The 24,597-nt window shown below is 40.7% G+C and overlaps 1 protein-coding gene across 2 annotated transcripts in view; it reads left to right on the forward strand.

Moving 5' to 3' along the window:
* Nucleotides 1-112: 112 nt before the first annotated feature.
* Nucleotides 113-24,597, forward strand: part of iqsec2b (IQ motif and Sec7 domain ArfGEF 2b) — a 29,932-nt gene continuing 5,447 nt past the window's right edge. Inside the window, exons 1-7 of one of the 2 annotated variants that reach the window (XM_087781430.1) lie at nt 113-1,386; nt 11,914-12,075; nt 19,720-20,011; nt 21,508-21,822; nt 22,567-23,615; nt 23,686-23,847; nt 24,454-24,576. In XM_087781430.1, coding sequence (XP_087637556.1) covers nt 986-1,386; nt 11,914-12,075; nt 19,720-20,011; nt 21,508-21,822; nt 22,567-23,615; nt 23,686-23,847; nt 24,454-24,576 — 2,504 coding nt within the window. In that variant the 5' untranslated portion in view covers nt 113-985. The remainder of the gene's footprint in view (nt 1,387-11,913; nt 12,076-19,719; nt 20,012-21,507; nt 21,823-22,566; nt 23,616-23,685; nt 23,848-24,453; nt 24,577-24,597) is intronic. The other variant, XM_087781431.1, reaches the window with a different exon arrangement.

A 24,597-nucleotide genomic window follows, 5' to 3' on the forward strand; every position in this document is an offset into this window, starting at 1 on the left:
TGTGAAGGTCTAGACAGGAAATCTCCCGGCATCACTATGAATGAAGGCGTCGGTCGAAGCCGCGCTCATCTCCTCGAATCTCCAAGTATTTGCGCTGAGAAGCAGGTGAAGCTGCGGTTGGACGTGTGCAAGTCTTTTTTCTCCAGGGATACCCAACTTATTCCCGACACTTGCTTTAAGATAAGTAGGAAGAGAATCGTCATATCACTTAGATTTTATTGCTGCGTCAACATTTTTTTTTGTCTTCATCTACTGTGACCAGAAGTATATTGAGGTGAACACGAGGTCGATATAGTTCATTTTTTGTTTTAGTTTTTGCTCGTTTGCGCATCACTTTATATGAACATGTCTGGAGTGGACTTCACCGGGGAACCATAGAAGTGTCGAGGATGTAGTTTCCTCGTGGACTCGAGGCGGGAGAAGTCGCAGGATGAAGTTGGTCGAAGATCTTTTGCGACTTTCAGTGTCGTGAGGACGAGTCCAGCCATGGGTTGAAAAAAAGAAGCTGCTGGGACTGCGCTCATGTTCAGTGTGGGAGGCGCAAAAAAAATTCTCTTATGTAATGATTGACAGCTTCTGATAAGTGTTGCTCCTTCCATTCCGCTGAACTCTCAAAATATGTTTCTCTGCTAGTCACAAGATTTCCGGCACGATGAAGGACCTCCCGAGGAAACCCTGGAAGATGACTTTCCTCCGATCGGGAACGACCGTTGTGTCTCTTTCATTTCTCCACGTCGCCGTGAAAGCTGCAAGGATGCAGTGACGCTCGTGTTTCTCCTCCTGTGAGTCAGGAACATGTAGTCGCCTGACACCCGATCCACTCATCCCAGTGAGTTTCTGTCCAGGCATCTGAACCCCGCCACTTTAAATTTCACCAGACTTTTGTAGGGTTCCTCCCTCCCCCCCACTCACCAGTGCTGGTGGGGGGGTGGACTTCAGGGGTTGAGACCCTTCTTGTAGCTTGTCAGGGGGTAGGCAGGGTACTATGGAGGCCACCCAAGAGAGTCCCAACCGGGCCGTGGAGTACCTCCTGGAACTCAACAACATCATTGAGAGCCAGGCGAAGCTCCTGGAGAGCCAGCGTCGACGCATAGAGGAGCTGGAGGGCCAGCTCGATAAGGTCAGCCAAGAGAACCAGGGCCTGAAGAAGGATGGCGGGCCAAGAGACGACACGCCGGAGCAGAACCACAACGACAGCCAGCCGCCGTCCCTCCCCGGCAGGAACGTTGGCTCGTCCGCACCTCAAGCAGCTCCAGCTCCGTCGCTGGTAAGAGAGAGGAGGACCCCCGCCAGGCTGACCCGAGGCCTCTCCTGCAGCTCCTCCACCACCGACCGGGACCAAGTGGAATGCACCGACACCAACGTCAGTTCCACTGTCCGAAGAAAGTAAGTCACACAGCAGACCTCGGGTCAATTTGCAGCCCCTCGATCCGGTTCCTTGTCTTTGATGACTTGATAATGGGCTCCACTCTCGTAACCTGTCATTCACAGAGTAGTGGAGAGCTTTATAAAGTCATTAATCGTCATGATGAGGGACTTACTGCCTCTTGGAGAGGAAGACCTCAACATTTGAAACATGTGAGCCCTTTAAAGAAAGTTTTTTGACCCCTTCTGCCATTAAACTTGACCCATCTGACCAAAACAAACTGATGATGGAGGCCTCTAGTTGTTCTATTACAAAGACAACCTGTCAAATATATACATTTGCTCTCAAATGGGTGGTGAAGGTAAATAAATCTAGGTCACGTTAGAAACAACAGTTTTAATACAGGTTCATGTCTGAGGTAACAAAATATATATTTCTAACTGGTATGTATCAACTTAACAATAGTGAATATCTTACAACAGTTATTTTACTAGTTGTGGATTGAAAGATGAACTGGATGAACCTGCTGTTGCACAAGAAACTGACTGTAGTGATGGTAACGCAACGAAGCAGGTTGATCATTTTCCATTCTTGTCACTGAGTCACTGAATCAGCATATGATCACATCTCCAACTGAGACACGTCTCATGTTGTCTTTTCAAAGACGATCATCTTTGTTTTGGCTCCCAGTCGTCTTCAATCCCGGCTGGACCGACACTCTTTCTTCTCAGTCTAGCTGCTGTTTCCTCTGTGGAGCCACTCGAGAAGCACTTTTGTTAGAACTTCATCAGATCTTGTTTGAAGGCCTTAAGCTGTTTTTTTGGATCACAGCTCAGACAAGTCCCTCACATGAAGCGTCACGTTTGTTTTCTCCCACTGAGCTGGGCCATATTGGCCCTGTGTTAGTGTGACTCAGCCTCACCAGATCTGGCCAGTTACCCGGGGTCAGCTGGAACAGAAGCTTCTGGTGAGCGTTTGCACCAAGAAAATATCCACACGGTGGGCTGGCTCAGAAAGTTTATAATCAAAATAATAAATGTGTCCTTTCTCTGAGCTCCATGTACTGATAGTGTGATGGATATAATGAATGTCTGTTAGCAAAAAAAACTTTTTGACATCGAATGTATTTTAATGAAATATGTTGATAGGTGGAGAAGGAAAAGATATCTTAAAGTTCCATTTGAATTCATCAATGTTTTTCTTTTTTTTCTTTTAGCCGCCTTCTTTTGAAAACAACACTGAATTCAATCACGATAATAAACAACCATCCATGCAACTTTAGTGAGAAAAAATGTTACTTTTCATTGATATCTACATATGCTTGGTTGCTGGTCAGGAAGTCAAGAAAGTAGCGAAGCTAACATAGTAGTATATATTTTTGTAGTATTGTCTGAGTACTTGACTCTGGTGTGGCAGAATTTGCACAGAACATGACTCTCAAAGAAATAGTAACTGCTTTTACTTGTTTTGAAACTGAAGTATGGCCAAACGTAGCAGCTGGAGTCGACTGTATCCTCTCATCCTCAGTCACCAGAATGTTGCAGAATTTCATTTAATTTCCTTTAGCACATTAGGATGTAATCACTGCAATGTAAATGGAACACAAAAATTAACGAACGTCTTGTAAAGTTGCATATTAATTGTAAATTAAAATATTATTATTATTATGTGCATATATATTTATTACACACCCTTTATTGAAATATAAACCATAAAAATAATATATATATCTGTGCAGTGCTGTTGAATTTGGTGGAAATGTTTTCGCAATCTTTAGATGTATCAATGCTTCCTCACACCCCCAGTATTTCTTATTGCTTGATACATTGATAGATTTCCTAAATAACTTTGAAGCTCCCGACAACTCAGAACTAGTCCTTGAAGGTATTAACTTGTGCTCTACTAAAGGTTTGATTGAGGATGTTGGTTGAGTTCCATCGTACCTCAAGTAAGCTCAGCAAGACACCACGACTGGAGCTTGAACAAATTGTTCTATCTTCCGTCACCTTGGATTTTCAGAGTAAGACAAGGAGTTGTTGCTCTTCCTCCTATCGGTTAAAACTGCACCATGTGTTTCTTCAGGCTCTTCTTGTTAATGGCAGTGTGAACAATGTTCAGCCTAGAGGTGAACTTCCACTGACGTCCCCCTCACCCATCATAACAGCAGCTACTCCCGAGTGCAGCAGATGTTTATTGTGTTGTTGTGTAGCCGGTCACTGACGCGCATCTTATCTGTGTCTTTATATAATCCCTGTGTTGTCGAGGGTTGAGAACTGCGTGACGGAAGCAGAGAAGAGTGCGTGAGAGATTAATGAGTGTGACCACAGTGTAATTACAACTGGCCGGTGGGGATGATTACTGCTATTGTGTGTGTGTGTGTTGGATCACCTGGGAAGTCCATTAATAGTGCACTAATGTGCTTCTGCAGGCTGCTATACAAGCTGTCAGGGCACAGTGATGTGACAGTCGCGCCGCATGGGTGAGAGATGCCGTCCTCATTATGTGCTACACTCATGCCGCCGTGGTCTGTGCCGCACCCGGGACAAAGGTCAGGGGGCGCCGGAGGTCTTGGCGGGCAGTAATGAGCATATTGTGATGTAACACTGAAATGACTTGAAGCCATCTTGTCTAGCTGCTTGATTTTTATATCTGGATGAGAGAAGAAATACTTGAAGAGAGACTTGAGAAGCCACATACCTCTGTAATTTCATTCAATTTTTTATAATAACCTGGCATAAAATCAACAAAATAATGCTGTCCATTACAAGAAAAGCAAAACACAGATCAGAGGCGAGAGACTGACCTGACTGCACTTCCCAGTTTGAAGATGAAAAGTAAAACCTTTTTATCTACGATGCAATCTTTAGTTGCAGTTGGAGTTAAGGTTCAACACCATTTAGTAGGTAGCATTGAATTCACTATCGTAGTACTGGTAGAAATACGTCAAGTCGTTGAGTTTATCAGTTCTTCTGTGGAAGAGGTTGCAGAAGGAGCTGACCGTAGTGCTGAAATCATTCTTGCATTTATTGTTGCTGTTCTCAAACAAATGTTACTGTACCAACAATTTTCAACTGTAATCAAACACATTTCAGTGTAATTACACTTTCTAATGTTATAATTACCAAACTATGTTTATCTGTATTCAAGCAACTTTCCCTCTCATCAAACAATTTAAACTGTAATCAAAACAATTCTCCGTTATCCAATAGTTTCAGCTTATCATCACTAACCTCGAGGTTGCTTGGTGATTTTCAAATCAAGGTCTCTTACGTGATCGTTTCAGTCATCATCTCATCTTGTAATCTATAAAGAAAATCCACATTAGGGATTCTAATAATGCTGGTGTACCTGTGTTTGTGAGTGTGTGTACCTGTGGCTCCACCGAGAGGAACATTCTTTTCAACAGTTCCACATATTGATTTATTTTGATGGTTTGGTTTGGCGTTCACCTCCCCACCCCCCTTTTTTATCACAACCTCCCACAGCAAAAATCTCGCTCCAGCTCGTCTATAGTTTGCTGCAGATATGACTCAGACTAGCTGCAGAAATTACTGCTCAGCCAATCTCTGTTCAACCTTTATTTTCAAACACTCATTATCGCCTCAAGAGTCTTTTTCCTTCATTCAGAACCCCTACAGCAGCACCACATAAGAACCACTCGTGTGTTAACTGGTTTAATGGTGGACAGAAGAGGCATTAGGCACATGTGCAGCGGAACATGTTCTGACCTACAATTGTCTCCTGATTTCAAGTAGCAGAACTGGTAGATTTCAGTGCATCACTGTCTATTTCAGGTCATGGATTAATCAACAGTCTTTAATTCGGGGTTGTGTTGAAATGATTACTGGGTTGTGCTCAGCTTGAGGTAAATGTAATGATGGATTCTGTGTGGGTGGAGACTGTGGGTGTTGTTCTTGCCTGTGTGAGGAAGCGTCTTCCATCTAAACATCTACTCTTTCTTCTGGTCCATCTTTTTTTTTCTTGTTGCCTGAACACCGTATTGAAAGAAAAACAAATCTTTCTTGGCAGACGCAGTAGTAACGTGAAGATTTTATTTATATTTATTTATTTATTTTTGGATTTCTAATTACCTTGATTTGTTTAAAATTTTAAATAATTTAATTTATGATTTTTTTTTAAATTTGCAATTAACATGCAATACAGTATGTTCACTGTATATGTTTATTATTGTGTTGGAATTTCTTCTAGCAGTTATACTTCCGGCCGCTAGATAGCAGTTGTAATTACATCTTCTACATTAAAATCCCTTGCGATCTGGACGATGACTGTGGACGAGAGGCAACAGTCAATCCCAACAGCTTTTAAAGCTGATGTTTTTGTTAGTTTTGGTTTGGTTTTGGCCTGTATATTACACTATGAATACTCAAGCAAAACAAATACTGTATATCCTGATTCCTACAGTATCACAATACAATGCAATATATTGTATTGTTGCCCCTGTATCATGATGTGTATCAAATGGCCAGATTGTTGCTGATATGCAGCCTTACTCACAGTGAAGAGCTTCTTATTGTCGTAGGAGAGTGGAGCCATATTTTTAAAAGGTCTGTTCACCAGCTGTGTTGGTTTTACGATCCTTAGAAAGTTGCCTGACTTTCTCGTCACTCTGGATAGAGCATTCAAATGCTTATTTTAGGATCTTAAGTCTCCACACAGAAACTAAAGCATCCTTGAGCTTCTCCAGCATCTTGATTTTTAGTTGCTGTGGAAACCGTAAATTTGTCCTCACGGGCAACTTCTAAATTACATTCCGGTCTATTTGGGGTTTTTTTTTGGCACCACACGCCTCCTCCGGCTCTCCTTATCTTTCCGGAGGTGGCAGAGGAATGTAGGTTGAAGTACAAATCCTAATCTTGACACAAACTCTCCTCTGTTCCGCACAGCAGAGACAAACGAGTGCCACAAGGTTGTGTGTTGATGTGTAGATCAATGATTTTGGAATAAGATTGAGACAGTTTTTCCGTTTTGTTTAATGCTGTGGAATATAAACATTGAAAAAAGATATTTACCCAGAATACTGAAGGTTCCTGAATTATCTTTCGTACAAGATCAGTTAAATTATTTCAGTAATAACTCTCAAAATAATATTTTTGCTCAACACTATTGCCTTGTTTAAAAAATGTCTTTATTATTTCATTAAATGCATTTTTTAGTATTCAAAACATCAACCAAGGCAGGTGGAAGTGGAAGCTCTTTTGTTGTAACATTCTTTAACAGTTTAAATACATTTCTTCATTGATTTTTCAAAGTATAAAAAAACACTACAGATAAAGTTGGTAGTTGAAGTAAAAGAGGGCAGTTCACAATATAATCAGGCTGTTCAGCTTCGCTCAGGCTAAAGTTCAGTTGATATTTCACGTCTCTCAAGGAAATCGTAAAACTCCATATTTTATAAAATGTGTCCAGCTTGTTCTTTGTAAAAAAAAACATATCCCTTAAAGAGCCACGTAAAAAAGTCAATCCCTTGATCAACTATGAGATTCCACATGTTTTAGGACTTTTGCAAGATTAGGCTATGCCCCCCTTAGCTTCCAACAACCAAATATTCAGAAATTATTTTTTATTTTCAGAAAAAACAACCGTGGCAGCCTGGCAGGATACATTTTTAAAATACACAATTTAGGATTGAGTGGTACATTTTTTTTCTCCAATAATTTGACTGCTGACAGATTTATAAAAAGCAATTATTTGTGGACACTCCCACATGCAATGAAACAGTTAACCCCTTTTGACACTTAATGACTGTGTCCTAAACGTGTGGGTTAAAGTGATTAAGTTTTAGAGGTGTTGTATATTGTCTGGTCAACCAATTATATTGGAGCAATTTAGAATAAAAATTTGCTGTTTGGGTTTGGACTTAGGTACATGCATTCATCCAATCATTCTCAGTAATGTGTTCATTCAGATCTAGCATCCGCGATTGCAAGATTTTTGGCGATGATTCTTTATTATTGTCAACAAATAAATCATAAAGTACAGACACATCTCAGCATGTTTTTTAATTCGATTTTTTTTATGTGGAAGGAGGGGGGAAGATCTAATCTGTTGTTTTGTTTGGACTGAATAGAATTTCGAATTTTGGAAGTGAAGTGTTTGGAGGGGATATTGTATTTTGCTTTTCAGTTGTCAATTAACATTAAAAAATGATCCTCATAGAGGCTTGAGATTTTTGTCATGCCTTTTTGGTGGCCCAACATTTGGAACCTGCATCTGCTCTGCCAGGTGGAAAATTATCATAACCACAGATGGGTGTGAAAGTTTTCCAGTTTCTCCTATGTTTTTTTGTTTGTTTTCAACATTTAATGTCTCCTGCGAGTTCAAATCCAATAAAATAAAATCAGTTGAGTCGATGAAGTCTTTCTATCTAAATTTGGAGCCATGTTAGAATATTTGAACGAATATAAATGTTGCCATTAATCTCTTTTGGATTGGAGGTTGTCACGCCGTTATTTAACGGGATTGAGTTAATTGATCTTTGTGCTTTTGCTTGTTTAATTCGTTTTATTAATGCCTTCTCACCTGGCTCATAGTAGGACTGTTTTAAATCTAATTCAACTTTTTCTTGCAATATTAGTACAGAAGAATGTACCTAGCTTTTAATTTATGAAGTTCAGACATTAGCTGGCTGTTAAATGTTTCAATTTATTTCAAAGATTTTTCAAGTCTATCCAGTTCTGACTGGTTTGACTTATATTTATGGCTTGTAAAGCTGATCATCTGGCCTCTTAAAAAATGCTTCCCACCTCACTGAAGCAGATGTTGGATCTGTATTATTTTCAAAATAAACATCAATCATCAACAAATCTTATGAATTCTGCACCTGAGCCAAGTTGCCTACCTTTGAGTTTGGCATGAACTATCTGGGAATTTAATGGAAAAAAGAAATCGGAGCATGGTCTGAAATAATTATAGTATCACACACCTGGTGATCATATGTTGTAGATTTACTGAAATGAAATAATAATAAATTCTAGAGGATGTTTGATGGGTGCTAGAATAACAACATTACCTTTTTTACCTATCTATCAGGTTGAATTGAGGTTGAATAAAACAATTACAGTCACCAGTCAGATTTCCCAGTGAAAGAAAAACTATTTCTAAAAAAAGGCAGATTATCATTATTAGTCCATGAACATTAACAAAATGAAATCTTTTTGAAAAAAATGTCACGTTGAATTATGAGATATCTGCCAAAACGATCATCTGTGACCTTGATCAATTACAATGGCACTGACTTGTGTACGAATGTGAGAATATCCCCCGTCCATCTTGTTCTCACCCTTCGTACATCCTCCTTGAATGCGTCTCTTGAGGAAAAACTACATTTGCATTCCACTTTCTGATATTTATCATCACTTGTTTTAGCTTCACAAGTTTATTAGCCTCGCACATTCCAAGAAAAAATAATAATTCAGTGGTCATCTCTAAGTGTAAATAATTTAGTGAACAGGTCATAGTTGTGATTCAAAGAGCTTCCTGAAAAAAAGAAGCAAGAAGACACAATAACAGACTAAAACAAAATGGAACCTTCAGCGTAGTTGAGGAACTTCATGACGACCGTCCTCGGTCGTGCCGCTCTGCTCCGATCCACAGCGCTGCTGACCCCGTGCCCCCCTCTCGGTCACCAGCTGTCCAGGGAAAGACTCCGATCAACAGTTTCTGGTAGCCATTTTGTCCAAAAAAATATCTCGCTTCTCTGGCAGACCCACCGGACAGTGATTCAAACAAAGTTTGTTAGGATTCTAGCAGTGACGCGACGTCAGCATTCTTAACGCTGATTGAGTAGTAACAGTGTTTAAATCTGTCTTCAAGCCTTGTATTGCACCAAACAGTCCATGAAACCGTGACACAAATTCTCCTTTCATCGACGGACAATACCTGTAGTCGTTCCGCATGCAGCCCTGCACGCTTGGCCTTCGTCTTACTTGAGTTTTTCTGGTCGGTTTTTGGTGCTTGGTCAGCAGATAGTCCATCAGGAGACAAAATTGAAAAAGTTTTGGATTTTATTTTGGTGGAGTGGCTCACCATCACCGGAGGTCGGTTTAAATACATGTTAATTCATTTTATCAGATATATATCAACATATTTATCAAATGTACCACCTTTAGAATATAAATAAATAAAATGAGCAGTAATGTCTTGAGGAGATTAGATTATTTTCTTTCTGCTGAAATGCCGAACGGTCCCACGTCTTCAGCGACATGTTAGTCGAACAGGCATGCGCACGTTCTTTGCAGCAGAATGGAGAGGCCCGTTACCGTGGGAACGTGTGAGCTCTTCTGTGAAGAACTCTGTGGGCGAGAGACACAGAATAGGATGGATGTGAAAAGAGGAGAGGATGCGGAGCGCAGGGGAAAAAAGGCTGAACGACGAGAGGGAATGAACGACAGCTGTGGCGGGGACGATGACGATGGTCACGTAATGTGGGAAGTTTGTCCAAAAGTACGGTCGACAAACTTTCAAAAATCATCCACTGAATCATCTTCGAATTACGCCTTATGTGTCTCCCACATTAGGACTTAATGTACTGTAATTGCTCTCGTCTCGAGCGTCTATATGCGGCACACATGTGCGTGAGGCGCAGCAGGTGCCATAACTGTAACCGGGCCCCTCCTCGTCCATTCTCAGCGGCAGACACCCACACAGGCAGTCCACACTGTTGCCAAGCAGCAGGAGACTGGAGCTTGTGTGGAGCAGTATGGATGGAAGGGGGTGTCTCTGGTGAGAAAGGGAGGGACGGGTGGCGTTTGAGAAACGATCTCGAACTACATGCTCCCAACGTCAGAGAAGAAAATCGGGGATGGGTCACATTTCGGGGGCGGGATGACGCAGTGCACTCTCTGGTTTCAAAGACCATCATAGAAAAAAAAGTTCTGATATAACTCTACTCAGGTGACGTCCTACCTCCCTACCTCCCTACCTCGCATCTTTCTCTACACTGCCTCTTCACGACCTCAGTTTTCCGATGCAATTCCGGATCTCCTCATTGCTTTTCCCTTTTTACATTTTTAACCTCTCCCACTCGCATGTAGTTTTCTCTCTCCTCCTACTCTCTGCCTCCAGCTTCTGTCAACTCACCTCGTCAACTCCTTGTTTTTCCTGTCTTTGCGCACACATTATTGACCTCGCCGCCTCGACACAAACCTGTCGTCTTGATACGTGTGGTCTCAGACATTCTTTCTCTCTCTCGCTCTCTTTGTGTATCAGATATTCTATTCTAGATTGGGGGGTAGCACTTTGCTCTCCCTCTAAATTTGGTTCTCCTAAAGCATGGATCTTTTTTAGGGCTGTTACGCGACAGCTTCTCTCTTTGTGTCCCCAACCAAAGTTCATGTGGTCAACGGGTTCATGTAGTCAACATGTCAAATCACACTTACACTGGAATGTATGTTGAGCTCTAATACTAGTCTGTACCATGATGGCACCGGCTCAGACATTAACGGTAGATACCAGAATGATGCGAGATGCAAGTTTTATTTGGGTTTAAGTTTCCCTCATTAAAAAAAATCTTAAATCTTTTTATTCTGTGGCCCCAACCTTTTTTTTCCCAGAGGACCTATTTTATATCAGATTAAAAAAAATTATATAGAGTTTGGGTTCAGTGAAAAATGTTACCTTTGATTAAACAACAAGGCTTTTTTCACACAGTTCAAATAAATAGATCAGAAATGTTATAATTAAATGGAAACCACTATTATAAAATAGAGAATAAAATAACACTGGCAGGACATAGCATTGAACAAGTTTTACATTGAAAAGTTTAAGAAACATCCGTTTTACTTTGATTAAATAAACAGAAAATTGTTTAGAAAAGGGATATGAAGTTAGGAATCACTCACACTTCACACATTCAGAACCTTGCAATGCATGATGGGACGTTTCATTAACACAACATCATAATTTAAAGAGAAAAAAAAGCTTTCACTTGACAATCTAACTGAAACTAAGTTGGGGCTTAAACGTTTGTTGAGTTTTGATTTTACTTTTGATGAAGAGGAAATATGAGCACAGAATTAAGCAGCAACACTGACATTACCTGCTGCTTTCCACTCGTATTACTGGTCATTTGTTGTTTATAACTTTCATTAAAAGTCACTCTCTCTTTTCTACCCCTTTCAATCTTGGCTGACAGGCTCTGGGTGTCCTTAAAAGCAGCTGGCCACAGCCAGAGACCTCCATTTACATGCAAATCTGAGTAATGCTCATTCTTGTACTGCTCACAAGCTGCAGATGATGGGTCTCAGTGAGCAGCCGTCGATGACGAGAGGCCTTTAAAAGGATGATGTGCATCACAGGACTCTCTCATCCAGGACTCTAGTTTTTTTAAAGGCATCAAACAAACCAAACTTTGTCACTTAACCACTGTGTTCTACACCATTCATATTCATCTCTCATAGCTTACGCTTTGTGTCCAATCGAAAGCTTCTTTTTTTTTGTGTGCCTCAGTACTGACTATCTTGTCTGTCTTCTTCTGCTTTTCTGTGTGTCTGTGCTTTTTGTCTCTCTCCGGCCCTCTCTACTGTCAGGCCGTCTTCCATCTCAGGGCAGCCAACCTCGGCTCCCTCCACTCCCACTGCGCCCAGCAGCTCTGCCTCTTTTTTCCCAACCAGTCTGACTGTTCACAACTTCGCCAGCGTCCATCAGTACTGCTGTCCCGCCGCTGGCCAAAGCACACCAGACACAGACAGGTAAGGGAGGGTGCTGAAGTGAGTTAAAGGTCCTTTAATGGGAAGAAATTCTCGCCCCAAAGAAACAGGAATTATTACTTCAATTCACACCAGGGGGTAAATTCTTTTAAAGAGTCTTAATAATTGACTTTCCAAATATATTGATAAGAAGAGCTAAGGTTCATTATCAAAGTTCTTTGATAGATGGTTTCTCCAATCAGAAGATGCCTTCTTAAAAAAAAAAAAAGATGAAAAATTGATACACATTATATTAAGATGTACAAAACATATATTTTAAATAAGAACTTAAACCTAAAATGTACATAATTAACCATTATGATTGACTAATTAATTCAACAAAAATCGTAACATACAAAAACACAATAATAAATAAAGGAATGCGGCAACAGCTTCTTTTCAAGAAACCGGTTTGGTCCGGCTAGAGGAGGGAAGGAATGATTCATACGATGGCAGATGCTAACTGAAGATCTCTATTAATAAAAGTAAGTGATCATAACGTGTTAATGAGAGTAAGCATGATTCTTTTAAATCCATATTTCACCTGAATAAATCAAGTTCCTTATCTATTTTGACGCTGATCCCAGACATCCCTTTCCTCCGCTCGAGTTTGAAAGATAACTGCATGTGAGCCTCGGCACAGTCTCAGGAAAAGCACTTGACAAAAGTAAAATTCCTCTTCAATAATTTATAAGGTGCATGATGGACTGAGTCACATGTGGAGTTGATGCTTTGTTTCCTTCCATTTTTGCAGTCCCACACTCCCCCACAAAATGAGCATAATGTTTCACCACTGCCACCTACAGGCCTAGAGAAGAACCTCCCTCCATACTGACCCCATATTTCCTGTCTTTTGTCCATATGCTGCTTCTTTTTGTTTGTTTGTTAATCTTCTGTCTTTCTAATTGTCTCATACTTTTGCCATTCCAAGAGAGCCGTGCGACGACAGTGACCATCAGTTCTGTTGCGCTGCTTCAGGCTGCAGTAGTCCTTCATCTCGCTGAGCTGCAGCGCGACAACTCACTCGCTCACCTGTGAATAAACTGACTCACTTCTCGCTGAAAGAGACCACATGTGCTCCAGAAACCATGTGACTGTTTCTGTCCTGTATCATCACTGCTTCATAACTGTAATGTGGATTCATTTTTTTCAACCTTGATGCTGTTTTTTTTTTTTTCTGTTCTTGCTCAGCTGTCGAAGCGCATCAACATTTCTTCTCTTCTCTTCCGCCCTTGAGCTTTTCTTGGCTCCACTAGTTGAGTCACGTCAATGCTTAAAACTCTTGTACATTATTCAGCTGGGGAAAAAAAAGACTTAATGTTACATCCTCTTACATGTCCAACCTTGTTTCCATGGTAGTATTGTTTTATTTTTATTTAAAAGAAGCATGTCATCAATAGCTTGTTACATTTGTCTAATATTGCACCAGTGAATCAGTGTTTGTCTGTTAAACATCAGTTTGACTTTTCTAAGCCTCATCACTGTCACGAGACTACAGTTCATATAAATGTAAAACGATTGCAACATTTTCTCTCGGGAATAAGACGGAAATAAAAGAATAGTATTTACTGTTTTCCTTAGGGCTCTTCGGCGAGCCAACTGGGCTGTGTGGAGTTTTCCTTGTCTGAGGAAAGGGTATACAGCTTATTAGGGTCAAGAAAGAGAACCATTGGGAGGAGTTGGGATCGATGAATGGGTCTTAGAAACCCATCGATTCAACTCTGTGTCAAGCCTTCACAGACCACTGTAAACACGTTGAAAAACAACATCAAGTTCACTTGGGAAAATATCAAGAACAGAGTCTTGGCCCTTCTGGATATTACATTTGAAGGCTGACGCAACATAGAAGTTTACAGCAAACCCACGCATGTGGATCAATACTTACTCTTTGATTATCACCTCCCACTGCTGCATAAAACAGGTGTCATCAGAACTGTCAACGAGAAGGAAAGGTAAACTGACAAGAACCCATTAGAAAACCCATCAGCCTTGGAAACATGTACCCTACTTGGGCCTTTTTGGAACACAAGAAGAGAAAGGACAGGGACCTTGGAAAGTAAGAGAAACGCAAGGACACTGAAATACCTTACATTTCTGGCATATAGGAAGAATTAAAGAGGATCTCCAGAAAACACCAGAATCAGGTTTGCTTTGAGCCTGGACACACTATAAGGCAAAAGCTCTTCAGTCATCTAGACCAAACAGAGCAATGTAGATAGAGTAAACGAAACTGACTTAGACCAAACTTGGGCGTATTACCAAATCCTACACAGTCCAGTTGCTTTGCTTTGAAAACTTCTGGATGAATAAGTACCTACAGGGATGTTTTTTGCTTTTGCTTTTTTCGTTCCTCGAAATATGGCAACACAAATAAATGCGTAAATAAGTATTTGTCAAGCTCTCTGCTCTAGTCTCTGTGACATATTTCTTCTTTTGTGTTGTGAACTAAGTGTGTGTGGCGGGGAGGGTAAGGAGGGAACGGCCAGCAGGGCGAGGGAAGTCGGGAACCGTCAAAAGACTGCTGAGAATGTGGCCCGGACAGCTTTGCTGGGTGAGGAAGAGCCGATGAGCAAGTGTGTGTGTGCCGCGAGAAAAAGAGGGTGTGTTTGTTATGACACTGCTCCAACTAGTGTGAGGTCTTTGACAGTGGCAACATGGTAAGAACATATTTCAATTTCAATCTCTTTCTCTCTTTTAAATTCGAAATGCATTTTGTGAGTTTTAATGCTGGGATGTGAAGAGGCGGGTGAACGATCAAAAAAGACCGGCAGTACCTGCTGCTCAGGTGACGCAGGAAGAAGGAACTTAGAGTAACTGCCTTACGTGGGTGTCAAACGTGCTGTTGCGCTAATTACATAATTGCTTTTGTTGTGTTTAAAACAGACTATTTTAACAACATTTAGGCTTGAATTCAAATGTACAATGGAAATGAAAAAGGTCCAGTTAAGTGTCAATACATTTCTATCCCCTGTAGCAATTACTTGACTTTGACTTGAGTTGTGAGGCGCTCTCATTGAACTATTACTTTATTTTTTCTCTTCAATATTTGTGTCAACACATTTTAACTTCATGCGATCTTTTTTTTTTTTATTCGTTTACCAGATAAACCATCTGTTTCTGCTCTCATTATATGTCCTGGGACTCCAGGTTATTCTTAGTTCAAGGTTCTCTGGAGGACGAAAGGATTATTACGATGAGGAGCAGAGGTCAGCTGCGATTTTACCATGTATGAATAAATAAAGATTTTTCTTGTTTTCACGTCTACAAATGTGGCCGTCTTGGAAAAGGTTTAGACACCCCTGCCTTGAGTAGATAGTATTAACAAAAAGTCATGGTTACATAAGCAACTTATATTTGTAACTCCAAAAAAAATCAAACTCTACGCAGAGAGCAAGCAGTTCTTCTTAAAACCCTAAAACGCAACATTAGAAACGCCATTATAATTCTCTTAATCACGGCAAATATGATTATAAAAACATGTATAGAAAAAGAAAAACATCACGCTATAAAAAAAAAGTTCCTGCAAAGCATACTGGGAAACTCATTGTTTTAAGGTAAGTGCATTATGTAACTTAAATTCCCCAAAAATAAACTAAAAAATGTTAGTACACGCTGAAAAGACTTTGTGTCTCAGCTGGTGTGGGGACGCCGTGGGGTCCCCCGGGAAGAGCTGGGCAAGGAAAGTCTGGGCCTCCCTTCAGAACCTGCTGCCGGATAAACGAACGAAGACGAAATGAGATGAGAATAGATTCTTTATTTAAATGTGTTGATTTACAAGAATACATTCATTATATGGAACTTAACCCCAAAACAAACTACATAAACTGAACCGATTTATTTAAATCAACTCTTAATTAAGGTTTTCTGCAATATAATCTAAAAAATAATAATATAAAAATTATTTTGGATTAAGTTGCCGGGTGAGGTTAAGTCACACAAAAGGTCAGATGTCGACTTGAAGGATCATGAAGAGTCAGTGAGGCTGCAGTGTTGCCCTGCATGTGTCTCGGGTTCATACTACTGCTAAAATGAAAATACCATCTGCTCATTTTAACGTGCATAGCAGGGCATTACAGTGAGTCACCACCTGAGTGTCTCATTTCCATACCAACCGAGAAGCCAAGTTTCATGCAAGAATGAAGACCAACGATTCCAAAGGTTAAACTACAAACTAGAAATATCTTACGAGGGTAAGATGAAAGTCTTTGTCTGCAATCTGAGCACTTGCAGGAGTCACTGTGAGCAGACGCTGTCATCCAGCTGATAGCTGTTATATTGACATAAGTAGTTTATTCACTGTCATTCACAACTGATATGACATATACCACCTTTACAGAAGAAACACTCAATACATTGCCATGGCAACCACACTTCTCATTCTAACAACTGCCTCGCCGCCCACAAAGGTCCCACAGTACCATCACCAAGCAACCCCCCTCTCTTCACGCATTCTCTATTTAAGGAACCGAGGAGGAGGAGGAATCAAAGATGATGCGCCACTAAGGGGAGAAAATATTCTTGTTATAAAAGTAGTACTATGATCAGATTGTCTTCTTTACATTTGAAATGATTTTTTTGCAAACAAAAAAATATTCACTGCCCACGTATGAATATCTTTGTTTGCATTTAGATTATAAAATAAACATGGCCTTAGAAAAGCAGCAGCTCACATGTCAACAACAGTTCATATCTTCAGCACTGCAGCTCGTCTGTACTGCAAAGTTGTGTCAACATTTAAGTATGACTTGATTAGAAAAATAATAGATCCTTATTTATAGTTACTTTACTACCTGTAATAAAATAAAGTACCCAATTAATTACATGTACAAGCTTGATCACTTACTTTTCCTTAACTTTTCTTTTGCATTATGTCGACATTAGATTCACGGACCAAACTACAGATATCTACAGTAGAAATTAAATGGCATCATTAGAAAATAAGTGTAGTGCATGTAAAATACAGGTACATCTCAAGAAATTAGAACATCATGAACAAGTGTTTTGTTACTCATTTCAGAATGTGAAACCCATATATTATATTCATTGCACATCGAGTGAAACATTTCAAACATTTATTTCTTGAAATGTTGATGATTGTGACTTATAGATAATGAAAATCCAGAAATCAGTGTCTCGGAAAATCAGAATATTACATAAGACCAATGAAAAAAATTACATTTGAAACAGACATTTTGAAAAAGCTTCTTAAAAGTATGTTCATTTCCATGCACTTAATACTCGGGCCTCCTTTTGCATGAATTGCTGCATCAATGAGGCGTGACATTGGAAGCATCAGCATGTGTGGCACTGCTCAGGTGTAATGGAAGCCCAGGTTGCTTTAATAGCAGCCTTCAGGTCATTGTTGGGTCTGGTGTCTCTTATCTTCCTCTTGACAACCCCACAGATTCTCTCTGGGGTTCAGATCAGGGGAGTTTTCTGGCCGATCAAGCACAGTAGTACCATGGTCATTGAACCAGCTTTTGGTACTTTTGGCAGTGAGAGCAGGTGCCAAGTCCTGCTGGATAATGAAATGGACTTCTCCATTAAGCTTGTCAGCAGAAGGAAGCATGAAGTGCTCTAATATTTCCTGGTACATGGTTATGTTCACTGCGCACTTGAGAAAACGCGGTGGACCAACGCCAGCAGAAGAAATGGCTCCACAAATTATCACTGACTGTGGAAACTTCTCAGTGGACTTCAAGCAACATGGATTTTGGAATTCCAAATGAAATGCAAAATTTCCACCTGAAAAGAGGACTTTGGACCACTGTGCAACAGTCCAGTCCTTTTTCTCCTTATCCCAGGTAATTTGCTCCTGACGTTGTCTCTGGTTCAGGAGTGGCTTGACACGAGGAATTCGACATTGTAGCCCGTGTCTAGGATTCGTCTGTGTGTAATGGCTCTTGATGCATTGACTCCAGCTTCAGTCCACTCCTTGTAAAGCTCCCCCAAATTCTTGCATGGATGTTGCTTGACAATGCTACGGTTGTCCCTTTTGCTGGTGCACCTTTTCCTACCACTCAACTTTTCATTAATATGCTTGGATACGGCACTCTGTGAACGACCAGCTTCTTTAGCAATGACCTTTTGTGGTTTTCCCTCCTTGTGGAGGGTGTCAATGATTGTCTTCTGGACATCTGTCAAGTCAGCAGTCTTCCCCATGATTGTTTAGCCATCTGACCCAGACTGAGACCATTTAAAGCAGGGGTGTCAAACTGTTACAGAAAAGGGCCGAGACGGTGCAGGTTTTTGTTCCAACATCAAGCACACATAAGGGTAACGAATCAGGTGTCGGCTTAAACAACCAACACCTGACTGACAATTAATTGATTACTGTCTTCAGACACCTGATTGGTTAAACTATATGTGCTTGACTGGTTGGATACGAAACCCGTACCGTCTCGGCCCTTTTCTGGACCAGTTTGATACCGGTGGTCTACAGGCTCAGAATATACCATGACTTTCCAAGATTTAATTTTTTCACAATATTCTAATTTTCTGAGACAATTTTGGGTTTTCATTATCTATAATCCACAATTATCAACATTTTAAGGAATAAACGTTTGAATGTTTCACTCTTTGTGTAATGAATCTATATAGTGTATAGGTTTCACATTCTAAAATGAGTAACAACTTTTTCATGATATTCTAATTATTTGAGATGTACCTGTACAAATGTATAGGTTTTTGTTTTTTTTGTAAACTTGACCGAAACGATGTGTCAACAGTCAAACTGTTTATAGCCGCTTAGCAACATAATGTGTTTTTACTCTGACTCCAGTGTCTCTGGTGGTGCAGTGGTTAAGACCCTTAATGTTTGCTGTGGTTTTATAAGATAATGTAAAACTACTACAACTATTTTGTATGCTATCTTATTTTAATATTTTAACCTGAAATGCAACCAGAAAAATGTGTTTACAACACTGACAATAAAATATTCTGATTTAGTATCAGTATTTTAGCTCTTCCATACGCACTTTAGCACTTTCTTAAAAGCTTGACTGAGGGAGACTACTATAACCTCATTCTTAAACCTAACCTCTAGATTTCACGTATTTTGTAAGCGGCGGAGTGGATATTGTTGTGTGTATAAGAAAAGGAAACCCCTGCCACTTTGTACACATTGTACACATTTTGAAACGCGTCCAAGAAAAAAAAGCTTGTGTCATGGGAGGAGACATGAGGACCCTCTGAATCAGCGATACATTTTTCCTTTTTGTGTCTACTCCACCTTTTTAAAGCTGTGTGACTCATGGTGCGAGAGTGAACTTGGGAGGACACTTGAGCTCATTTTTTCCTGTCTTTCCTTTCACCTGCAGGTGTTCTGTGTCACCTGCTGCTGACAACCTGGTCTTTCCTGTCGCGACTTTATCTGGGACTTTCAGTCTTCTCTGTGAAGGACATTAACTCCAGAAACAATAAGACAGGATTAATAATGATTTAGAGAAAAAAAGACCCCTGAAGTTGATGTTAATTGGTGGATAATGACATTTTGTTTTGTGACATCATCCATACTTGCGTTGAGGAGGAATCTTTGAAGTTGCCAGTGAATGCAGTATAATAGAGATGTAAACTTTAAATGGCTTTGAGGTCTGCTGAGATGTTCTGCTTGCATGTCTTTATTTGTCTTTTTTCTTTCTGCTGCAGTGTGGAGGGGGAGTGCAAGAGTTCGGAGAGCAACACCCGCAAAGAGACCCCTTACAGCCAGACCCCCTACCTGCGCGGATCTGAGCGCTACGGCGACAGCGGCGGCCCCACCGCCGCCAACAGGGGCCCTACATGCGTGTCGGCATCTAGTTCAGCCAGCCTGGCCTGGGCCCTGCGGACGCGTCACCAGCCTGCAAGCTTGGCTCTGCGCAAGCAGGAAGAGGAGGAGCACAAGAGATGCAAAGCTCTTTCCGACAGTTATGAGCTCTCCACAGATCTGCAGGATAAAAAAGTAAGAGTGACTGTGATAATTGCTGATGTGTCTTCAAGGAACTTTATGTTGCAAAAAAAAAAAAATCAAGTGTGAAATGAAACACAGACTCTTGAAGATCAGTTTCACGTCTCCAAATGAAGCTTGTTCAACAGGGGGTTGGTAATTACATTTTCCCGGGGTCCACATTATGTTATGTGACTGGACAAATGGACAAAAAATGTATTTAATATTATGGGGAAACTTGAAAAAATTAAAAGGGTTTAATTGGATTGTATTTCATTTCATTTTATTGAAAGATTCTAATGAATAAAAAACATTGAATATTAATTAAAAAAAATAAATAAAAAAAGCTACTATGCCATAAATACTAATTACATGGTTATATTTCAAGTTATATGCATTTAATTAAAACAAACAAGTTTAGGCTTAAATTAAAATCGACCTGAGTAGAAGACATAAACAAGTAGTAAACGAGTCCAGTCAAGTGTCCTTTTTTTTTTTTTTTTTTTTTTTTTTTTAGAATCCCTTATTAGTCCCGCGAGGGGAAATTCAACAGTCATTTCATTTCTACTGTAAGTTTTTAACCAGAACTATCCCTGCTGAAAATAGAAAAAGTTAATATAAAAAGGACATTATAAATTACGCTTAAGCTTTTATTTGATTGCATTTTCAAATATTTTTCAATCATCTTATTTCCAGATTCTTAACCCTTGCATTATCTCAGGGTCAAGGGGACCCAGGGGCCTGAAAACAAATGTGATTGTGGTATCCCTTGTGTTGTTTCTCGGTCAAGCTGAACGACCTCCCTGGCTTCCAGAAATACATATGCAGTGGTGGAGATCGTTCACCTTGACCCAGAGACAACACAAGAGTTGGGAAAAATAAACTATTTTAATATTTCATATTTATTCATCAATGGAAAAGATGAATTTAAACTGCCATGAAATTATAAAATAATTCTAAATAAGCTGAAGTTGATTTTGTAATTGGATAGTTTTTCATTTGAATTAGAATGAAAGAAAAACATTTTACTGTCAAAAGTATTCTCCCCACAAAGGACAGATAAAAGCAAGAAAAGGAAGAAGAATGGAGAAAAATAAGTCCCTGATCAAAGAACTTAAATGGCTTGAATTAGACAAATGATAAAATGTTTCGCCATCATACACATTTTTATATTTTGACCATTTTACCTTAAGAAGGCAGCATAAATATTTCATTTAACAGGTGGAAAACAACAAATGTAACCAATTAAAATAGAGTCTAAACATGATTATTTTTAAGTTATAATAAATAATCATGTCATTATCTAAGACAAATAAGGCCTGCAAAAGTATTTTCTTACCACATTCTTTTATTATTATTTATAGCAGTTTTTCTTTGACCCAGGTGTCGTTTTCCGTTTCAGTCGCATCAGGTCAATGTCATGATTATTAGCTTCTTGCTTAGTGTTATATAGATCTATGTTCTCATGTAAAACTTGCTGTCATCGTAACATTGTCTCCCTGTCGGACCAGGTGGAGATGCTTGAAAGAAAATATGGCGGTTCCTTTGTAAGTCGCAGGGCGGCGCGGACCATCCAAACCGCCTTCAGACAATATCGCATGAACAAGAACTTCGAGCGCCTCAGGAGCTCTGCATCAGAGAGTCGCATGACGCGTCGAATCATCCTGTCCAACATGAGACTGCAGTACTCCTTCGACGAAAGACCTCAGCAGCAGGCGCAGACGCAGACCAGCTTTACCCACAGTGTGGGCATTGGCCCCCCTCACTCCCCCGATCCAGATGGGCCAAGAGACTATACACACTTAGAGGACTCTTTTTCAAGACAGGTATTAAATATCTCATCAATCATGTACACCATACACTTTGCTTTACTTCAACCTTTTTTGTAGCGCAGACCAGTTTAATGTCAGGATTATATTGAAGGACCGACCTTCTAATGAACAGTAAAAATCAAATCAGTTTGTGATTCAAAAAATTTCACTATTTTACTGTGCTTTTTTATTTTTGTCTTTTGTTTTTAGAAACTGGAAAGAAAGAAGTGTCTTGACATGTCAGGATCACAGTTTAATGTTACTTCAGAGAAATGAAAGAAAATATATATATATTTATATGTATTTTTCTAAATAAATTACCTATCAGACAGTAATAATCAATAGAACAGACATTACATTCTATAAATAATTTGTCTTTCTGTGAGTAAAAGGAGACAAAAGCACCAACTGAAACTCATTGTTGAATTACTGGGATCTGTTTTTCCTTAATCAACTATAGTCTTACTTCAACTGTATAGTGTCTTGAGATAACTTTGTTATGATAAGACACTTTAAATAAAATTGAATTCAATTCAATTGAAATGCTTTTATCCTTTATTTTACTAAATCTAAATTAGACCAGTTGCTTGTATATATTGATGTAGTAGTAAAAGGGTTATTCACATAAAACTGATACAAAATATTTATATTAAGAACTTGTTTATGATACTATTTTCTTACTTCAATTAAAACTATTTGTGTGCTTTATTATGAATTCTAACAGGATGAATGGCTGTTTCACATATTTATTCTTTCCAGGTCAAGACCCTGGCTGACTCCATCGACGATGCTCTCACCTGCCGTGCAGGTCGCAACGACTCCCAGGAAGGTAGCAGGGAGTGTGGAGGCATCGCTGAAGACTTTGGCGAGTGTGTGTGGAGCAGCGGCGGCGGCATCCCATCCTCTCAGAGAGGTCAACAGGAGAGGGCCAGAGGCCCCGGAGCAGGACTCAGCATGCACGGCGACAGCACGGCCACCTCCTACAGCGACGTCACTCTTTACATGGATGACGGGATGCCGTCTTCTCCGCTGTCGCTGGACCGGGCCCCTAGTAGCACGGATACGGAGTACTGGGGCCCCGGAGGAGGGGTCGGAGGGCGCGAGGACAGCAGGGACACGGAGGGCGGAGGCAGCAGCAACAGCAGGCGCAGCACGCCGTGTACCGAGTGCCGGGACTACCGCCTGCGGGGGACCCATCTGCCCCTTCTCACCATCGAACCTCCGAGCGACAGCTCCGTGGACATGAGCGACCGGTCGGATCGGGGGTCCCTAACCAGGCAGCTGATCTACGAGCAGGAGACCGGCTCCGGCTCGCCTCAAGGGACCGTTAAAAACTCTTCAAACGCAAGCACTCGTCCGTCGTCCACGACTGCAGCACAGGGTCAGATCAGGGCCCCTGGAAGAGCCATCTCGACACATATTCCCCATCAGGTGGCGACGCACCCCCACCACCACCACCCCATCCATCACCACCAGTACCCGGACACCCCGTCGTCGTCCTCGTCCCCGCAACAGCCGCCCACCACCCCTCTGTCCTCCTCCTCCTCCACGGCGCTGCAGTCCGGCGTCCTCGAGCAGGCGTGCTGCTCCGACGGCGACAACGATTCCCTGAACTCGACCACCAACTCCAACGAGACGGTCAACTGTAGCTCGGGGTCCTCGTCTCAGGACAGCCTGCGGGAGCCGCTGTCGTCGCTGGGCAAGCAGACGTACCAGAGGGAGAGTCGCCACAGCTGGGATTCGCCTCCCTTCAACAGCGACGTGGTGCAGAGACGTCAGTACCGTATCGGTCTCAACCTCTTCAACAAGTGAGTTCACACCGATCCGTTCAGAGTTAACGGCCAGAAGCACCTTGACTTTTTTTTTTTGTTCCGACAGGAAACCGGAAAAGGGGATCCAGTACCTGATCGAGAGAGGGTTCGTCTCTGACACCCCTATTGGCATCGCACGCTTCATCCTGGAGAGAAAGGGTCTGAGCCGACAGATGATCGGAGAGTTCCTCGGAAACCGGCAGAAGCAGTTCAACAAAGATGTTTTAGAGTAGGTCCGGTTCTTGATGTTCTGCAGTACCAGACCTTGTTCACTCGTGATCACCAAATCATTGGGTCAGAAATGGCAGTTGCTTTCATTTCCAGACTCAAGTATATATCAACCACTTTATCTGAATTTTTCTGTCTGTAGGTGTCTTCTTCAGGTTGTTTTTTTGTGCACAAAATAAGAAATTAAATGGAAAAAATATAGAAGAGAGATTTTAATAGAGATTTTTTAAGTCTCGTCTTAAAACACACTTTTATTTCCTGGCTTTTAACACAGCATGAGACTCTGAGCTGTATTAAGTGCTTTTTACTTGTTTACTTGATATTGTTTCTTTTAACTATGCTTTCTTGTCACTGTACAGCACTTTGTAACGACTGTTGTTGTTTTTAAAGCGCTTTGTAAATAAAGTTGAGTTGAGTTGAGTAGAAATTTTAAAAAATAGTGACGGCCAAAGAGTACTTTTCATAGATTCTAGGAAGAGAATATAGATTTGACCTTTGATCCTCTTCTAATCTGGACCTGTGAACAATTTCTTGTTGCATTCTTCCTCATACTTTTTAAACTTTTGTGTTTGAGAAACTGCCTCAGTTATTCACCTTCCTGTTTTAGCTGTGTGGTGGACGAAATGGACTTCTCAGGGATGGACCTGGACGATGCTTTAAGGAAGTTCCAGGCTCAGATAAAAGTTCAAGGAGAAGCTCAAAAAGTCGAGAGACTGATTGAAGCGTTCAGGTGAGTTTTTTTTTTTCACGT

Source organism: Callionymus lyra, chromosome 19 (assembly GCF_982586985.1).
Source record: "Callionymus lyra chromosome 19, fCalLyr1.hap1.1, whole genome shotgun sequence".
Lineage (NCBI taxonomy): Eukaryota > Metazoa > Chordata > Actinopteri > Syngnathiformes > Callionymidae > Callionymus > Callionymus lyra.